Here is a 20692-nt window from a genome sequence, read left to right on the forward strand (position 1 = left end):
ACCGTGTCCTAGTGGGCCCCAGGGCTTCTCCAGGGCGGCTGGATGCCCTCAGATGTGCTTGGTGAACTCTGTGGACAGAGAGTCCCCAGTCCTGTCTGGGGGCAGAAGAAAACAGCGTTTCCAGAGCCAAGGGAGCTGGCGTGCAACTCCCCTGTGACCTCTCTGCGCAAGTCAGCTTGGACACAGGGAGACGGACCTATGAACTCACCTCTCACCCATTTTTTGTCTCCTCCTGTGGACCCACAGGAGATCAGACACTCTGACAAACCTGAAAACAGTCGGCAGTTGGACCAGCCCGGGAGAGGGAGAGGGCGTCCTGCGGCTCCGGGGAGGAGACCAATGCATTATGGGGAGAGTCAGCATTTCTTTATATCCCTGTAATCTCCAATCCCAAGAATTTCCAGCCTAGGGGTCAGAGCAGTGTGGCCAACTCGGGTTCAATGCCCCGCATTCCATATGGCATATGATTCCCCCTGAGCACCATCCAGAATCATTCCTGAGCGCAGAGCCAACAGGAGTAACTCCTGGGCATTGTTGGGTGTGGCTCAAAAACCAAAATCACAAAAGAATGTAGAGGCTCAGCTAAGCCAATGTTGTTCCTATAGAGACTCTGGGAACCTCTTTGAATCAAAGGCCAAGAGGCATGATGAGGGATTTTTAAAATTCAAGAATTTAAAGTCAGGGCCAGGGAGGTTATACAAAGTTTCAGGCACTTGCTACGTTGCAGTTTGTGACCAGGATGCAGATCCTGGGTCCATGTAGGTAGGATACCCCAGCTCCACCAGGTGTGAACCCTGAGCCTTGCAGGTGTGGCCCCAAAACCTTGCAGCAAGAGAAAGAAATATAAATAGAGAAATAAATTCATGACATATTTTCACATAGAGCATACTTTTTTCTCAGCCCCTTTTGGAAAAGACACAGCTTCCTAACCCAAGAGACCCCCCGATTGTGGGTCTGCCATACTTCCTGGGTGCAGTCGACACAGTGCACCCATAGAAGAACCCTCATAATGAGCACAGCTGGACCTGCAGGCAGAGTGGAGCCTGATGTGAGTCAGGCCTGAGCTGTGGGCTGATGTGGGGGAGGCTTGGCCTGGTCTGACCCGGGTGCAGCAGCTGAGGCCCGTGGCCATCCGTGGAGCTGAGCTCTCGCATTGGCCTGTGTGTCAGCTCAGGCAGGGCTGCTGGGGGGAGGAGGGTTGTGGCCCAGCAGAGCACAGCTTCGGAGGGCACTGCCTGTCCCCTCGGCTGGGCCCCTTTGTTCAGAGTGCTGACAGATCCTTCGGGCAGTGTTGGGGGTACAAGCTGGCTCAGGAAGTTTGCAGTTGAGAGAAAGAGACTCTAAAATACCACAGTTGGGCCAGAGAGATAGTCCAGGGGGTTGGGCACTTGCCTTGCATGCAGAGACCCAGTTTGATCCCCGACACCATGTTTGGTCCCCTGAGTACCATGAGGAGTGATCCCTGAGTATAGCTGAGTGTGGACCCCACCCTTCTCTGCCCTGCTTGTCCCCACAAACAACCAAAGTGCCATTCTGTCCTGGTGTTGTCTATGTCCTGCTTTAGGGCACAAATTTCCCCTCCCCTCCCCTCCCCTCCCCTCCCCTCCCCTCTCTTCCCCACCCGTTCCTCCGCTTCTCTCCTCTCGCCTCCCCCTTATCCCTCTCCCTTCCTTCTTCTTCCCTCTTCCCTTCTTTCCCCTCCTCTCTCCCCTTTTCCTTCACTCCCTTTCCTCCCTCTCCTGCCATATACTCCTTGGAATTAGCATCCTCATCAAACAGAACTATTCAATTTCACTGTCAAAACTATGCAAGTCACCCAATAACACGTCTGAGTCATGAAGGTTGCTGCCGAGAAGAGGTGCTGAGATTCAGATAAGGGTGCTCAGGAGGTCTTCTGTGGAAGGCATCCAGGGTGGGCAGGCCTTTCAAAGGTAGGGAAGGAGTGAACAGCAGCTGTAGGAGGAAATGCTGGAAAACAGGAGCCTTGGAGGGGGGTGGATGGCCCAGGGGAAGGCTAACAGGGAGGTACACTTGATAAAAGCTTGCACTGAATTAGTTAATATTTCTCTTGTGGGAGGCCACACCCAGCAGTTCTCAGGAGCTACTTCAGGCTTGTGTCAGGGGGTTGAAGCTTGTAGTGCTCTGGGGACCACGTTGGGGATCAAACCTGAGGCCTCCTATTGAGTTGTAGACCCAGTTTGATCCTCGACACCACATATGGTCCCCTGAGTACTGCTAGGAGCTGTGTCTCTGAACTTTATTAGTTTTTTGGGGGCCACCTTCAACAGTGCTCAGCATTTACTCCTGGCATGCTGCTCAGAGATCACTCCCAGTGGTTCTCAGGGAACCATGCAATGCCAGGGATGGAACCCAGGTCACCAGAATGCAAAAGACCCTCTCTCATTCACTAAGCTCTCTCTCTCTCTGATAGTCCATCCTGTTATCCGAATACCTCCCATCAAGAAATTTTTCCTCATCTAGCTGAGGAAAGTGTTAGGGGTTCATCATTCAGAATTTATTTTTCCTAGATTATGTTTTTTTATGATAAGAGATCTGGGGAAACTGAGTACTTTGGGGAAAGGAAGAAGAAAGAGAATTTGGAGACAAGAAAAAAGAACTCAGCTCCTAGAAATGAAGGAAGGTTTGGCAGCTTCAAGAGGCAGTTGAGACTGTGGAAGGGACAAAATGACAGTAGGACAAAAGGACACGCATCTCTTTCCCAAAGTGGGTCCTGGTTTCTTGGACTTGGAGTCCCACAGACCTGGCTGAGAATCCTTCTCTCGTGGAAACCTGATTCAGAGCAACAGGCTTTCTTTAAGCTTTACTCTGTTGGCTATAGAAAAAGGAAATGAGGACATGTGGTCCAGGGACAGAGCATATGCCTCGAATCTTTGGCACTGCAAAAAACCAAAAATCAACCAACTAACCAAACCAACCAACCAATCAACCAAAAAAAAAAAAAACCTCAACCAAATGAAATCACGATCATGATCACGATCATCCTGTTGTTCTTCGATTGCCTCGAGCAGGCACCAGTAACGTCTCCAGAGACGTCCTAGCTCTGAGATTTTAAAGTGCCATATTCAAGGCCCTTTCAAGTTAGGAGAATGAGACCCATCGTTGTTACTGGTATTTGGCATATTGGGCACGCCACAGGGAATTTGCCAGACTCTGCCGTGTGGGAAGGTTACATTTGGTAGCCTGCCAGGTTGTCCAAAGTAAGAATGAGATAAGATGTCGCGCAGCCGCGAATGCAGCCGCATGCTTCCGGGAACTGGGTTTTATAGTCTCTGGGTCTTGACCGTTGATGGGATTACACGGTGCCTGGGGGCAGTTGGTGGGTGTGACCCTTGCCTACAGGAAGATGGAGGATCTGGGTGGAGGATGCTCAGCCCTGATCTGAGCAGGCTTGGAGATCTCAGCCCCAGGACCTGCATGCCTTTGTTTCTCTGCTGGTACCTTCATGCGTGTGGAGAGTGGTCTCAGCATGGTTGTGGCTGGTTCTGGAGCTCTTTGACTGCTGGAGCTCTGGTCAGGGCGGGGAGGGAAACTCAACCCGCCCCCCCTACAAGGGGCCCCAGCGAGGACAGCCAGGCGCGGGGGGCAGGAGACCCTGCGCTGTTCTCTGAGAACAGCACCAAATGAAATAAAAGCAAAATAAGGAAGTGAAGACTTACTTGGTAAGACTCTGGAGAGGATTAAATAAGCTGTCATTTAAAGCCCCCAGTGATAGCTCGATTATAGTAGATGCTCAATGAATGTTAACTCCCCTTTCTATTTATCCATCTAGAGTGCAGAGATGAGTAGAACAATAGCAACAGAGTATTTTGTCCTTCACTAAGTGTTTCTGCTCGTAAGGAGCAGGGCCATCTGTGTATCCTGGGAAGTGGGAAAGATGTGGGTGGGGGTGAGACCTGTGCCCACTTCATGTTGTCAGAGCTTCCTCTTCTATAAGTGCACAGGAAGTACAGGCGGGGTCTGAAGCCAGGTGCCCAGAGAGACTAAAAAATTTCCCGAGCCTTATCGCGGGAGATCTAACCTAGAGATGGGAACTGAAACCCCAAGGAGATGTTGATGCGGAAGCAATGTCACTCCAGGTGATGCTGACCGTGGAACACTTGAACTGGATTCTTTCTTATCTCTGAGCCATCACGTTGACCAGAGAGACCTAGGGAACAGGATTGCACAGTCCTCTCCTCATTCGCCACCAGAGGGCGGGCCTGCGGCATGATGCCAGCGCAAGGTGCGGTCTTGTCTGGCTGCATTTCTGACTGAAGCGTCCTAGGGAAGATCTATTATCATCACACAGAAGGACGTGGAAGGTAGGTGATGCAGGGGGCATTTGGAGGACTTGTGCTAACTGGAGGTCTGAGGACGAAGCCAATCAATCAAGGCTGCTTGATTCTATGGAGTGCCCACTTTTTCTCATTTCCCTGACGCCCCTCAGGTTTTGGACAGACCAGCCTGTGTCTTCTGGCAGCAAAGCCTTATATCCTTACTGGGGGTGCTTTTACAGCCCCAAGAATAGTCAATGGTTCTAGCAGAAGCAGCATCTGATTCGGAGACAAGCTACTTCTTACCTTCGTGGGCCACACCCAGTCTTTCCCGCAAAGGACCCATCCACTAGGGAAGGGATGGGCAGGCTTGGTCTGTGGGTCCTTGGCTGTCCTTCTGGGGTCTCTGTCCCTTCAGGGTCTCACACACACACACACATACACAAAGAAAATCATTAGGGCCCCCTTCCATCTGCTGCAAGGAAGGCTTCACTTCCAGCTCAAGCACTGTTCATTTCTGGCGAAGAGCAATTCCGGTACCTTCTCTTTACCACTGCATTAATTGAAACCTTCTGCACAGACTGTTTGGCGTCAGTACAGCAGCGTAGGGTTTTCTCTCCTTTGCCACATGTAGGTTCCGTTCTTCCTGTCAGCGATTTATGTGACAGAGTTTCCCTATTTTGCGACATCCTGAACCTTCCACTTTCACAGAGCCCTGGGGGCCGGGGGTGGGTTGCTCAGAAGCAGAAATGGTTACCCTGGCTTCCCAAAGAGGGAAGATGAAACCAAGATCTGGGGAGGGCCTGATCTTGGACAGCCCAGGGACTGTGCAGGCCACTGAGGAACTGAAAGCGCGCCTAAGTATCAAGATGGTATCATGAACAATGTAAGAAACTGGTGTGCAGTAAACACTACCAGAGTTCTTGTAGAATTCTGGAGTCCCTGTGAGGGCTTCTGGCTTTCATTGTCCCTGTGTCCCAGCAGGCCGTTTTGTTTAGGGAAGGCAGAGTTAAAATGAAGGCAATTAAGTGACCCATAGAGAAGCTAGCTGCATTATAATAAGGTTCCTGCATAGTTTGAGAAGGTGAGAGACTGGATTGCCAAGAAGGAAGACCCCAGCAAGGGAAAAGCCCGAGGTGGGATATTTTGTTAACATCAGACTCACCCCTGGAGGCTATGGATGAATGTTCTTGAAACATTTAGGTACGAAAAGTTTAGGGCACCTACCATGGACCAACTTTTGTGCTGGTGGTTGGAAAAAGAGCAACGTAAGACTGCTTCTAGGAGAGTGCTTTAGGGGGTAGGAAGGGTAGAAGAAATGGAGGGAGAATCAAGAGCTGGCTCTTTGAAAATACAAACAAGATTTGATCAACCACTAGCAAGACTCAAAAAGAAAGAGAGAGAATCCTACTAAACTGAATCAGAAATGAAAAAGGGGGACACCGTAACAGAAACCAAAGAAATTCAAAACAGTTGGAGTGATAGCACAGCAGGTAGGGCATTTGCCTTGCACACGGCTGACCTGGCCGACCCAGGTTCGATTCTTCCGCCCCTCTCAGAGAGCCTGGCAAGCTACCGAGAGTATTTCGCCCCCATGGCAAAGCCTGGTAAGCTGCCTGTGACATATTCGATATGCCAAACACAGTAACAAGTGTCACAATGGAGACATTACTGGGCCTGCTCGAGTGAATCAGTGAACAACGGGAGCACCGTGACAGTGACAGTGACATCAGAGATTATTTTGAAAGTCTATATGCCACAAAACAAAAGAACCTGGAAGAAATGGATAAATTCTCAAATTCCTATAACTTCCCAAGGCTGAACCAAGAAGAGTTGGAATACCTGGATAGACTATCAAAGAAATTGAAACAGTAATCAAAAGTCCTTCCAAAACAGAAATGGAGGGAGAATGCTTTGGGGGCAGGACTGGGCAAACTTTAGGGACATGGAAGTGCCACTTGAGCTTCCTTTAGAGGAAGTATTGAGGATAAAGGGAAGGAAGAGGAGGCAGCACAGGGCAGGGGGCATTGCCTCCAGGGTGTGTCGTGTGTTGTGACTTCGTGCACCCAGCTCAGGGCATGAGGGTGTTCTGGGATTTGGGGTGAAGCTCACAGAAGCCACTGATGCAGGCAGCAAGTGGCCCAGGCTCCCTCCTCCTGCTCACAGTTCTGCAGGAATTCTTTCTCCCTTCCTCTCCAGCACCACCGGAATGTCCTGGAGAGAATCATTTCATTAAGTGATTACCTCCTCTAGTTCCTCTATCTTGTTTTTTCCTGCTGCTGGGGGAGGAAGATGGACATTGGGGGAAAATCTCCTCAATATGGAATAGGCCATCTTATAATGCTTTGCCACATTTGACATATATCTATTATTTTTTTAAATTCAGAAAAATCACACTCGAGACTAGGTTCAAATATCTGGTACAGGGATAATTTATAACTTTCTAAGAAGTTTTCACTGTCTAAAGTTGGTATAAAATAATGATGCATATGCACAAGTCTTTCAGTGCAGAAAAATGGAAATTTTCTTTCCCTCACTCTACTTTTCTGCATTGTACTGAGTGGTAAGTATGGAAAGAAATGCAGTTCTTTTCATGGGTCGACAAGATATTATTTGATAACTTCATGTGCCAAATACTTCTGGGCTCCAGTCAAAACAGGTAAGTCAATTTAAACCTTTATCTTTGAATATTTATCAATAGGAATGTCAATCATTATGGACTAAGACCGCATATAAATGGCTATGAAGTCAGACCAGTGCAAGTAAGATTGATGCAAAACCTCATGGGAGCTTTTCTTACAACATAAAATAGTCAATGGCAAATTGGTAAATAGCCAGATAGTTAAAATCCATAAAGGTCAAACAACGCAAAAATAGGAAAATATAAGAGCATAAACAATCAGAAATCACTGTTTTAAATTAATTGGAGACTATCTTCTTCTTCTGTGGTTGCTTGATAAGCCGGGTTTCTAGTCATAATTTACGAGAACACTGTCCCCAGCTGTGCCTTGCCCTCCATTCCTGCTTGGAACTTATTGTTGATCTTCACAGGGAGGAGGGGTACATTTCATGCTTCTTCAGACTTACACTTTAACCTGACACCAAATTTGCTGACACTAACTCACTCTCTGCTCTTAGCACATCACATAGTTGGAAGGGGGACGTGACTGTTTGCAAGATGCAGAGCTAATTGGAACTGGAATGAATTAACCAATAGTGCTGCTTGCTGTATACTAACGGCCCCTTTCTGAGACTAACACTTAAGGGCATCGGAGTGAGAGGATGCATTTGCGCGACCTCAGCACCACTGACAGCTATACCAAGTGGCCACAGGCAGAGGCATTGGAGCACGGGGCCCACCATAGTCCCAAGGTGACTTGGTATTCATCTGGCTAATCTTTGTTGAGCAGGTTATGAGCTAATTAAATACATCCACTTCTTCCCTGGCTGAAGTGGCCTAGAATAGATTATGCAGGGATTTTAGCTATTGCTTCATCACAAGTGCAGGACCCAAAGCTGGGTGTCAGCCCAGATATTTTAGTCACTGCATTTGCCTGAGCAACTTTTCATAGAGGTGACCCCGGATGGGTTGCCCAAGCCCAGCTGGGCCAACTCCTCTGCCACGAGGCTTCAGGGCTTGACTTGGCCGGAGAGTCCAGGGGTCCCGCCTGTTCAATTGTTGGAACCCAGAGGCCTGGAATACTGTTTCAGGTAGTGCCAAGATGCTCTAGTTTTAACTTTGATGACCCCGGGGAGGTTTTCTCCTGGACTCAGTTCCCATCTTTCATTATAAACCCATCTTTCATTCCTCCCGCTTCTCCGCAATGCATCTTTCAGCCTCCTTCCGTGGAATGAGGACCAGAGACAGCAATACGAGTCGTTTGGTTCCCCTGGGGCATCCCAACACTGACCTGCACACTCGAGTGTCACGTGCACCCGGCTGCACCACCCACCAACTGCCAATCTTCCCAACCCTGGACGGGGCGTGGCAGCAAAAAAAAAAAGAGACGGAGATCCCGGATCGGGCCATTTTTTTTTTTTTGCCCCCTCCCCGGGCCGCTACAGCATCTCACCCCCGCCCCGTCATTTGCGGGTGGCCCCAAGGCACAAAAGAACCTTCCAGGCGAGGCCTCCCCGGGCCGCCCGCCTTCCCGTCCCCGGAGCAGGAGCGGCTCAGACTTTCCAGCCGCCACGCCGCGAACGCGCCCCGGGGTGGTGAGGGTGCGGGTGGGGCGAAGCCCACCGGGCCCGGGACGCGCCCGGGGCGTGGTCGCGCCCTCCCCGCGGGTCCCCCGCGCCGACGCCGGGCGCGGAGCAGTCGCGCGCTCGCCGCCAGCGAGGCCATTGGCTCGGCGCAGTCACCCCACGCGGGGCTGCAGCGGCGGCCTCCGCGGATTGGCGCGCGGGCGGGCATCCTTCGGGGCGCGCGCAGGCCTCTCCGAAGCAGCCCCCCGCGCCCCGTGCCCCCTTAAAGGCACCCGTTCCTCTGCACGCTGCCGGCCGCGGCCCCACCCCGAGGTACCCAGCGGGCGGAAAAGGGCGCGAAAGGCGCGCTCCCCCGCGCCCGGGCGCACGCCCCGACCGCCGCCCTCGGCCGCTCACTGCAGCATTTCGCGCGCTCGCGCGCCTCCCCGCCCCTTCGGCGCACATTTGCATAGCCCGCCCGTGTGGCCAATCAGGGCTCGCCTCTCTCGAAGCGGATGGCTTTTGCCGGAGAGGAAAGGGAGTGGCTGGCGGCGCATGCGCTGCGGTGGGTGCCTTGAACCGAGGCTTTTATTGCTGTAGTTTATTTCCACCCCCTTCCCTCCTGTTCTCTCTCTGTTCTCTTCTCTCTTTTTTTTTCCGCCCTAGCCGGGGCTGTGTTGGAGGGCAGGAAGAAAGAGAGATCGAGGATTGCATTTATCTCTTACGTCCCTGAAATTTGCTATCAGCAAGACCAGCTAAGCTTTTGCACCTTCTTCAATTCTGCCAAAAAAAAAAATTTAATAATAATAACCACGTCTCTTTGCCTGCCAATTTTGCTCTAAAGCTATCCTCTTGAAATTAATTTTTTTTTTCCTGGGAGAGAAATGTCTTATCAGGGGAAGAAAAATATTCCACGCATCACGGTGAGTTTGGTACTTGGGAAATCTCCGGTGGGTCAACAACCTTTTGTGGCACAGAGCATTTTAAGGAATCTATTCTAAAAGAAGGGGGGGGGGGAGAGGGTCTCGACTTTCCCCTCCCCTGTTGCTAAAGAAGGCGATCGTGGTGGTGGGAGATGCATTTATATAGGCTGGTGAGCCACCTACTTTGTAAGGAACGAAAATAGCGTGATTGCATTCAGGGCGTCGTAGGTAGCGCGCCCGATCCGCTGTATCCTTTTCATTGTCAGAGAGATGCTGCAGTGCTGGCCTGCCGGCTGCAAGCAAATGGATGCCAGATTGAATATGCATGGTTGAAGCTTGGATATTGTTCTCGGGCTGCATGCTGCGTGCTGCGAGGCTGGGACTCCTGGAGCTGCGGTGGAAACGCACCCACCCTGGGTCTCCCGCCCCCACCCTAAAAGGGCCATTTCTGGATGCTTCGTCCGGCTCCTTAGAAAACCGAGAGGGTTTTCTCAGCCTGGAGGCATAAGGATGACAGCCGAGGGATGCTGGAAAGGGCTGGGTGTGCGGGCTTGATGTAGGAGCGGAAAGGAAAATGCGCGGACGCGGAGATGGACTGAGGAAGGGGTGGGGGGTGGGGGACAGGCGTGGGGCTTTTTTGTTGACCAGGGCTGCTTGGGGGGGGGGTGGGGGGTTGCGCCCTTCTCGTTCTCACCCGCTGCTTCTTGGGAGCTGCGACCCTGGCAGGGCTCCGGGACTCGCCTTCGCGTGTCGTTCTTGTCCTCCGGTGGCCAGGAGACGACTGTCCGTGTGGGCGCATACAAAGCGGGCTGGAGGGTGGGCGTTGGGGACCGCGCCGAGCCGGGCTCGGAGGCGCTAATGGCGCAGCGCGACGCGCCGAGCAGATGGCCCGGCCGCGGCTCGGCTAAGACAATGATCGCTGCGGCTGGAGGTGTGGGTGCAATCCTGGGGCCGGGGTGGGGGTTTGGGGGGTGTGAGTTTGTCCATCTAGAGAACCACCCTCGGTTCAGAGCCGTGAATCTGCGTAACATCGGGCGCGGAGCACGGATTCTTGATCTCGTTGCCTCCCTGCCCCCACCCTATTCCCATTTTTTTTTTCCTGGAAAAAATCTCGCCAGCCCTAGTTCTCTACATCCCCGAATGAAATCCCCAGAGGGAGGGACGCGAGGGATAGTCATTGTTACATAATGATGGGCCGTGGGCCGGCCGATCGCCGGGCAGAGAGCCCCCGAGAGCGAAAGACGCTGTTGCAAAGTCAAGACGTGTTTGGGTGTGGATTCGAGGGCGCGCTTTCGCGCAGGTTCCCTCCCCGTCCGCGGGCACCCCTGCTTCCTCTGGATGCACTGGGGCACACCCATCCCCGGGAGAGAGCCGCGAGCACAGGAGCCCGGGGCCGGGGTGGGGGGGCGTGTGATGGGCTGGCTTTGTAAGATGACCTAGGCCGGGCCACACCGCCCCTTAAAGGCCCAAGATCCAGGCTCCCCAGAGCCAGGCAGGGAGCCCCTACTTTCTGTGTTTCCTGCCCCGAAGGAAGGAGCGTGTGGGAGGCATGTTTGCTCCAAGCCACAAATAAATTCGCAACCTCAGTGCGTGAAAGAGACAGTTTCGTTTTGACAGCGAGGAGGGGAGAAAAAAAAATTTAAAGCTAACAATCAGGGCGACGATTTATTATTATTATTATTATTATTATTATTATTATTATTATTATTATTTTAAAGAGCGCCCCCTCCATCCCTAAAGGGGAAAAAAAAGCAAAACTGATCGTATTCTCTTGGACCTATAGCTTGGTTTTCCTCCCACCCTCATCAGGGTGGATTGTTATGTAAGCAGCCTTCTGGAAAGCACTAGGATGAACAGGGCTGGAAGGGATTTTTTTTTTCTCTCTCTCTCTCTCCCTCTGGGCTTGATGTTGGCTAGGGAATTCGCGGATTCGTTGTGGTGGCTGGCACGGTTCTGCAGTGACTAAGGGAGCTGGTGGTGAAGGGCAGGGCGTTTTCCCTCTCAGGCTCAATTTATACTGTCAAATTGGTAATCCTGAGAAAGGAGAATCCTTCTCTCAGATGAAAGCGCGTAGGAGCAGGTGACCTAGGTAACTGGCTTAATCTCTTGGAACCTCAGTTTCCTTTTATGTCATGAGACAGTCCATCTGACTGTCTCAGATGGACCTTTTATGTCAGGATTCAGGGAGGGGTTGGGGTGCGTGTCAGAATTTTGTGAAGATCTTCGCCTTTCTCCTGTGCCAGTGCAGGTATTGTTGTTGTCTCGGCGTTCCCCATGGAATTATTATTCCAAAAACGACCGCAGGATGAAGGCTCCCCACGGTACCCAGTGAAAATGATCTTAACTGTCTTGCATGATGTTAGAGATATGATAGAGCTAGGTAATCCTAGAGCCAGGTAATGTGTGTCATTTCTGTGTCTCCCCATTTCCCTAGTAGCGTCATTATTTATTTATTTATTTATTTATATATTTTTTAAATGAAAGGTTTCCCCATCCTTTTCTTTCTTGGTAAGTGGTACACATAAAGAGGGCTTGCTGAGAATGTCGTTTGGTACCTGACTTTTGATTTCACAGTTGTCGAGATGAAATGTCATGCTTGGAAGTGTTTTGCATAATAAGAAGGCAATATGTGCTTCCACCTGTAACTTTAATTAAAACCCAGTCTGGGAAAACATAGGTGCCTCCTTATTGGCAGCGGATTTTAACATTTTGTTCCACAAGAGCATTAGAATAGAAAAGAGTCATAATGTAATGTTTCTCTTGCCTTCCTGGCTTTCATGTGCTGTTTGTCACATATACTTTTGCACCTCTGAAAATTGATGAACACCAGAAATCCATCGTGGTGTCAGACCTTAGAATTTGCCCATCACAATGTTGTTATAGAGCTACCTTTTTTTCCCCCTAAACAATTTCCTAGATATCTGAGGTGGGCTTTCTGCCTCCATCACTGTGATTGACCTCAAGAAAAATGGGAGTCTAAAGGATATAATGAATTGGAACCTGGCTACAGTTGCACTTAATGTTGTTTTGTGTAAAGGATACCATGACAACAGACTTTGGTGAATTTTCCTGCCCCAACTCTTGGCAAGAATTGAGTGTATTACATGTGGGGTGCAGTTAAAAAAATGTTTAACCTAAAGCCATTTTAATTTGTCTTATCAAGAGAGATAGCACTGAGGGTACGGCGCCTGCCTTGCTCGTGCCAGCTTTGACCCTCGGCATCCTATATGGTCCCCTGAACCCTGCCAGGTGAACCCCGAGAGAGATTCTTGAACACAGAGCCAGGAATAAGTCCTGAGCTAAGCTAATGTGCTCTCCATTCCCCATTCCCCTTCCAAAGAGTTTGTCTTATCTTTGTCTGAAATGTTTTCACTGCACTTTATTATGATTTTTTGTTTGTTTTTGGCCACACCTGGTGGTGTTCTGGGGCTGTTCCTGGAGCAGTGCAGTGTCCAGGATTGAACCTTGTTCTACCTGAAAAGCATGTGGCCAACCCTTTGGAAGATCGCCCAACCTCGTCCGTTCACTTGCTTTGAAGGAAGATTTTGAGGGGCTGGAGCAATAGTACACTGGGTAGGAAGTTTGCCTTGCATATGGATGACCTGGGTTTGATCCCTTGTCCATACAGTCCCCCGAGCACCGCTAGAAATAATTCTTGAGAGCAGAACCAGGAGTAAGCCCTGAACATTGCAGGGTATGACCCCAAACCCTCCCAAATGAAAAAAATTGAAAAAATAAAGGGAGATTGTGAAGCGCTCTCTCTCTCTCTCTCTCTCTCTCTCTCTCTCTCTCTCTCTCTCTCTCTCTCTCTCTCTCTTTCTCTCTCTGTCCTTTTCACCCTTTTCCTTTCTTTCCTTCTCCTTTTTGTATCTTTTCTCCCTCCCCTCTCCTGGCTCCGTGCTTACAGGTTTAAAATTAGAGAGTTTTTCAAAATTTATTTTAACCTAGCATAAGCTTTGAGCTTTGCTGGTGTGTCCTGACTCATCAGGTGCCATCACATACAGGTTTACCTTTGTTTATAAGCCTTTCCAAAATTGGCTTATTTTGGTGATAGGATTGTAGGTCCATGGTAAAGAATGTGCTTTGCACACTGCATGTTCAGTATCTAGTGCCAAAATCAATGATAGCCACTAACACCACAACCTCCTCCCCCCAAAAAAACCCCAAAAACACCAAACCCAACACTGACTCATTTTGAACATCTCTTTCAAATAGTGAAACGTATCCTTAGTGCATTTATTTTAGTTCCTTCGTTTCCTATTGATCAGCCAAGCATTGTGACCTTACTATACTTCTTTGTTTCAGAGTGATCGGCTTCTGATCAAAGGAGGTAAAATTGTTAATGATGACCAGTCATTCTATGCAGACATATACATGGAAGATGGGCTGATCAAGTAAGTATAATTCATTCTATGAAAATGTCTGTGTACCTTCCAGTATTCTTAATCATTGTCTACTATCCACATAGAGAGTGTCAAGCTTGAGTGATTCAGCTTTGTATCTGTTTAAGCCAGCTTTCATTGCTGGTAATTAGTGAATTTGAAAACTCAGATTCAGAGAATCCAAGGTTACAAATAAATACTCACCCGGTTCCTTAGGTATTATGTAATTTACTATTTTTAGCTGAGGTGACACAGTATCTTCTTATTGCCAGATCAAATACTTGGTTTATGATACATTGTATATATTTAATGTTTTCCTAGAATGTAATTGTTGGGGTGGATTGCCCAATCAGAGAACTCAAACTATGGAGTACAGCTTCTTCAGTAAGCCAGCCAGCACATCTGTTTTCTTAATCAAGACTCTTAACTTGGAGGAACCAAAGGACAGCAGATTAATGACCACGTAACACAGATTACTCTTTCACCCCAAGAGAGTTTCAGGCTTTATTCATTAAATGCAGTTAACACCAGCTAACCCTTGTGTTTATTGTGCATTGTGTTCCAAAGGAGAAAGAAACAAGAAGTTACTGATTTTAAGATATTTTGGGACATTAGAGGGTTAAGGAGTCTGAGTTCATACCAGTGTTCTCATGCCCCTCTGACTGGGACAGCTCCCAGGGTTCTGGAGAAATAGCACATCTGTTTAAAGACAAACACTCCAGCCAGTGACATCTTTTAAATAAGCAGCATTTATCAAGTGCTAGCATCAAACCAGTCCCGAGAAGTGGAAAACTGGAGTAGATGAGTCTATTGCTTGGAAACTCACACCCTCATTTGTGAACCTAAAATAGGTTTTAATAGTCCCACATTTAATGTTTTCCCCATGTGTTTGCTTGTGAGCATCTTAACTCCATGCTTTGAAATGCCAGCACTTCCATGTTCCATCTGTCCCCTTAGGAGGCAGCCGTATCTGCATGGCAACCTGAAAGATACTGGCCTAGAAACGAGTAGGCCTCGGTGCTAATTGTGGCCATTCCTAATTTATTTTAGAACGTTATCTGCTCTTCCTCGAATCCTTTTCCTTTTTAACATGATTGGTGGAGAGATGTCATAGATGTTTTTAGATGGGAAGTGAAGCCATGCCCCTCAGCTTAATAGATACTAATTTTCTAACCTCCTCTTTTTTTCTGAATTGCTAATTAGATGCTTTTAAATATTTCATAGAGATGCCATCATAGAGGGGCCCTCTCCCTTTGGCAGCTTTGTTTAGTTGTCTTCACCCTCTCTTTTTTTTCTTTTTTTTTAAGTCACACCCAGCTATGCACAGGGGTCACTCCCGGCTCATTCACTCAGGAATCACTCCTGACAGTGCTCAGGGGACCATATAGGATGCTGGGTTGTCTGTGTGTAAGGCAAATGCCGTACCCACTGTGCTATCGCTCTAGCCCCGCACCCTCTCTTTTTTTCTGCATTAAAAAGGATACTTTTATTTTATTTTTTGTTTTTTGGGTTACACCCAGCGATGCACAGGGGTTACTCCTGGCTTTGCACTCAAGAATTACTCCTGGTAGTGCCGGGGGTACCATATGGGATGCTGGGAATCAAACCCGGGTTGGCCGTGTGCAAGGCAAATGCCCTGCCTGCTGTACTATCATTCCAGTTTCCTAAAAAGACTAATTTTCTTTGCTAAAAAAATGAATATTGGTTAAATGCTGCCAGTTCTGGAGAAGTCCTCTAGGATAATCAGATCAAGTTTTCATGATCTAGAGTAAGATTAGCAGCATTTAAGTGACCATCTTTGGTGGTGGTGCTTATTATTTGATGGTAAGAATTTTCCCGTAATTTCTGTGGGTCCTTTGAAGGCCTATGGAAATTGTGTTTTCTTGGGTACTCCCTAGTGCCATTTAGTTGGGGGGAGGTCATGAAGATCATGAACAATAGGGAAATCAAAGGAACACCGGGAAAAGTAATGTGTGGCTTGGTAAAATGTTCGTCAGATCTCCTTTGATTCAGGAAGTCATTGACATCTGTAATCACCCACCCTGTGTGTGTTTAGGCAAATAGGAGAAAACCTGATTGTGCCAGGAGGGGTGAAGACCATCGAAGCCCACTCCAGGATGGTCATCCCAGGAGGCATCGATGTGCATACCCGCTTCCAGATGCCAGACCAGGGAATGACCTCTGCTGATGACTTCTTTCAAGGCACTAAGGCGGCCCTGGCCGGTGGAACCACCATGATCAGTAAGCCAAGTTGAAAAGCAATAGTCCGCGTGCTTCAGAACTGTTCTCTTATGGAAATGAGCCTTTGTTGTTTGAGTCTCTGCTTCTCTGAGCTGCTGGTCTGAGTGATGGTTTGGTCTGCCACATCTCTAGGGGGAGAGGGGCTAGCCATCTGTCTGCTTTCCTTGCCTTCCTTTTTGATTCTTAAGTTCTTCAGATCAATGGGAAAATTAAGTTCCGGAGAGATTTGGCAGGATGAAAAGAATGGCTTCATTCTTTTCTCTGCTTGAGGATGTTCCCCCCTTAACCTTAATGTGTGGCTTGGCTGGAGGTTGAGTTTGGATAATGCTGAAAGCTATCAGTTTTGAGTCTTGAGTTTTAAAGGAATTCCTAGAGGGCATCCTCTGAAAATGAGGACCCGGGTGAGCCGTGTGTAAGGCAGACACCCTACCCGCTGTTGTATCGCTATAGCCCCAGTGGATGAACATTTAAACCAGCCACCTCACCATTCCACCGATGACAAACCCACACTGGGCTTGGGGCGGGGTGACCTTTCCTGGTCTGGGTCTGACATAGTTGGGCTGGGGCAGATATGCATGCAGGACTGATATTACGAATCTATTATACTCCATTGCTTAGATCTGAACATGGCTGCCGGTAGCAGCCAGTTGTCCTTCATGAATTGCTCCAAAGAGGTTGTGTCTTTTCATTCTCCCAGACCTAAAGAGTATTTCCGGCGAGCAGAGCATGCGTGTTAAGATATTGCTTGTACACTGTCAGTTTGTGATGTGGTCACACGTCTTCCTGCTAACAAATGCCATTTTGTTTCTGAGGAGGTGATCAGGATGCCTTGGGAGTGTTCAACAGAGCAAAACAAAAAGTGAAGGTTCATTTCAAGATAAGAATTGAGCTCCTTAATGCTTTAGAAGAACCAGTGCTTGTGGTTCTTGTTTGGGATGGCAGACCTGTACCTGCATCTTCAACCTCTTTCTCCTCCCCATCCCTTTGTCTGAGCTCTCTTCCTTTCCACCCACACACTCACATCCCTGGTGTCCTGCCCATCCTGGTCTGAGGAGTTGGCCCCAGTCTCTTCCTGTGTCACATTTCTCACTGCTGCCTGCATGTATCTGCTTAAAATCTCCTGACCTTTTTCCTGTGCACACACCTTTTTCTCTTTTTGGCCACACATGGTGATACTCAGGGGTTACTCCTGCCTCTGCACTCAGGAATCCTGGCAGTGCTCAGGGAATCCCGGGATGCTGGGAATTGCTGGATCAATTGATAGCAAAGCAAGTTCCCTGCCCACTGTACTATCTCTGTGACACTGCATAGAGCATCTCTTGACCTAGTGAGTGTCATTGTGAGGGGGCGGGCTTGAGGGGGTGGGGCAGAAGTCTGGGGACTGGCCCACTGCAGACAGGTGCCATTTTTTCTGAGGGGCCTGTCAAGACCAACTTGGCATCAGCAGGCATTTCTGTCACTTGTCAGGGCTGTCTGTATAGTGCCACAGGAGCATGTGGAAGCAGAGACTTCCAGGATGTTCGCTGGGAAGGTAAAGTCCAGGTTAAATTCTGTCTCAGCTGGACAACATGTGGGGAGTTCAGAGGCTCTGAAGGCCCAGTTAATGCCTTTCCCCTGAGCGGTGGGTGGAGTCTGTCATTTCCGGGAGTGCTGAGAGAGAGAGTTCTCTGCTGGGAGTGCTCCCATCTGGAGTTCTGGTCTCCCACCGACACCCGTGTGGGTGTGACCTTGGGCATGTCCCGTCCTGGGTTGGGGCTGCTTGTCTGCACCGTGAAAGTGAGGGTGGCTTGGAGGACCCTGTCTGTCTCTGGTTGCTGAAGCTGTGGGAATCATCTTGGCCTCCGGGTAGATGCTATCTGCTCAGAAGAGGCAGAGCGAGAGGGAGAGCAAGAGAGACACCCTGTTTTATTTTCTCTGGAAGACCCGCCCGTTTGTTTTCTTGTTCCTTCCTACATTCCTGAATGTGCCTCTTCACCCCTCAAACCTGACCTGTTCCTCACCCCGCTCCTCCCTTCCCTCCCGCCGCCTTCGTCCCATGGGCATCCTTTTTGACTGGACCTACTTTCCCAGTGAACATGTGTCTGCCAGCTGGGCCCTCTGCAGGGGTGCGAGGTGTCCCTTTAGGTGGTGCATCTGGCTCCTGTAGTGCAGAACGAGGCAGCCGGTGGCCTGAAGGCAGGCAACGATAAAGTCCAACCTCAACTCCCCCTCCCTGTCCCCTTGGCCTCTCAGTGTGGAGTTGGGACATGCAGCCATGAGGCGGAAGTCAGGGATTTAATGAGCAAGTCCCCGAGCACATCAGAGGTGGCTGCAGGGAGTCTCAGTGACCACACCTCAAACCCTACTGCTTTGATGGTTTCGGAACAGTCTGAGCTCTCACAAATGACCCGATTGCAGTTACCCACCTCCACAGGAGTCCCTCGAGCTTGCCCTTCCCTCAGAAGAGAGGGTAATAGTGCAGGTTCGGAGAACGGAAGCTCTGGCTGCTTGCTGGCCAGCCGTTATGAATGGCTTTGGTGAGATGGTTGCCGGAGTGTGCCCTCCAGCAAGGAGCAGTCGATGCTTGTGACATCATCAGTCCCCAGGGCCTGCATCCATGAGATTGTAGCTTTTCTCTTTTTTTCTTTCCTCTTTTTTAGTGTTTGGGTCACACCCTGCAGTGCTCAGGGATCACTCCCGTTTCATGCTCCTGGAAATGTAGATGTTACTGGGCATTGGACCCACGTTGGCCATGTGCAAGGCAAGTTTCCTCCCTGCTGGACTGTCTCGATTGACTACCGAGACCGTGAATAAATGCTGAGGGCATCTGAAGGGAGTCAGCAGACGGGGAGCCACTGCAGGGAGGGGTTTCAGAAAGCCACCCCCTCTTTCTCCCGTCTTCCTGACTTTCTCCCAGTGGGTGCTTGCCTGGCTGTGCCATGGCACCCGGAGGCCTCCCTGCTGTCCCAAACAGCACTGCCCGTGGTGGACAGGGGAACTGACTGTTTCCATTTTAAAAATGGCAGTGACTTGTCCGCAGCAGAAAATAATATTATTGCCGTCTGACAGAGCTGCCCATTGAGACCTGCACAATGGGATCTTTGTTGGGGCCTTCGTGCCGGGCAGCGGGAACGCCCTTTACCCTTCCCTGGCTTCTGGGGGTGGGGGTTGGGGGGAGGAGCCGCAGACCCTCCTGCAGGTGGCATCCAGATGGCGGAGAGGGCCCAGAGGTGGCAGGCAGGGCTGCCGTTTGGGGAAAGTGGTTCAGGCTTTCCCGGGGCTTCTGTGCTTCTCAGAGTTGGGAGGGCAGGGAAGGTGGGGACACCCGCACTGTGGGCTACTCCGTCTTGGCCATGCCCATACAGCGGTGGCCAGCGACAGCAGGGAGCACAGGCTTGTGGCTGTGTGACCTTTGCTTTCAGTTGCAAGATCAGAGCACGGGGCTTAGGGCTGTGTGTGTGTATGTGTATGTGTGTGTGTGTGTGTGTGTGTGTGTGTGTGTGTGTGTTGGGGCTGGTCTTTTTATCAGGATGCGCTGTGGAGCAGCGGGACAGGTACAAGTTCAGAGTAAGCCCGCAGATGTAGCAGTGACTCTTACTCTAGCCTGCGTCAGGTGCCAGCTGCCTCTGCACATGTGTCTGTGTTCTCAGAATGCCCAAGAGGCTCAGGATGCAAGAGGAGCCCTTGCTGAGAGCCGGGAACCTCTTGTCACTCTTTGGGTGGGTCTCTATTCTGAAGCCTCTGCTCAGCCCTCTTTACTGTAATCTTTGCTTCTTCTCTGCAAAAACTGGTGGTTGGTTGATTTATTTCTTTATTGGGGGCTGCACCTGACTGTGCTCAGGGATCCCTCCTGGGTGGGCTTGGTGCTGGGGGGAGGGGATGGAGCATATGTGGTGCTGGGTTTGAAACCAGATCCAAGTGCATGCAAGGCGATCGCTGTAGCCAGTGTACTATCTCTTTGGCATGAACACTGGGTTTTATCCTATCCCACCTAAGCCATAGAGGTGCCAAAGGCAAGACCTTTCAGTCTTTTGCTTAGTTTTCCTACCCATCCTTTGGTGCCTCATTCACCAAGGCCCTCCTGTGACACTCTGCACTGAGAAATGAATGAACAAAGGCCACACTTGGGTTCCCAGCATGACTGAGTGATTCCAGAGTCCCGAGAGTCCCAAGCTCGGGAAGAGCACGTGTATCTGTCTTCTCAGCAGTGCCCTGGTTTGCTGTCCCAGCCCCGCCATCACTGGTTCATAGTACGTGGTGGGAGGGACAGGGTGAGGGGGAAGCCAAGAGCCCAGCACTGGCCTGAGGTTGTGGCAGGGCTTGGCTTGCCTTGGATCTGCTCTCCTGCTATTCTTGCACAGAGACCTCTAGCCCTGAGCTGCTGGCGAAGCCCACAGGGAAACTCAGCTGTCTCTCCTGGAACCCACCCCCCCCTTGAGCCTTGCCTGGGGGGAGGGAGAATGTGACAAAAGGTGCCTTTGCACAGCCCGAAGAGACGTGGCTCAGGAGAGCCCCTGCGGTACATCCACTGCTTGTCATTTCTGCATCCATGTGGCACTTTGGTTTGCTCCCTGCGCCTGACGAGGACCGAGTGTGAACACAGACACCCTGTAATAGAAATGTGTCTGTAATTGATACTTTGATGAATCCCTTTGCAGCATTCATTTAGCTCGGGTTAGAAAATGTTTGTAAAAAAGGCCCAACCACA

At 50.0% G+C, this 20692-nt stretch overlaps 1 protein-coding gene across 2 annotated transcripts in view; it reads left to right on the top strand.

The window, feature by feature from the left end:
- DPYSL2 (dihydropyrimidinase like 2) overlaps window positions 1–20692 on the top strand; it is a 141713-nt gene that overhangs the window by 47492 nt on the left and 73529 nt on the right. The window contains exons 1-3 of one of the 2 annotated variants that reach the window (XM_056119124.1): window positions 9084–9382; window positions 13688–13776; window positions 15821–16005. In XM_056119124.1, the coding sequence (XP_055975099.1) occupies window positions 9344–9382; window positions 13688–13776; window positions 15821–16005 (313 nt within the window). In that variant the 5' untranslated portion in view covers window positions 9084–9343. Of the gene's footprint in view, window positions 1–9083; window positions 9383–13687; window positions 13777–15820; window positions 16006–20692 lie in introns of those variants that run through there. The other variant, XM_056119123.1, reaches the window with a different exon arrangement.

Source organism: Sorex fumeus, unplaced genomic scaffold, assembly GCF_029834395.1.
Source record: "Sorex fumeus unplaced genomic scaffold, SorFum_2.1 ptg000039l, whole genome shotgun sequence".
NCBI lineage: Eukaryota > Metazoa > Chordata > Mammalia > Eulipotyphla > Soricidae > Sorex > Sorex fumeus.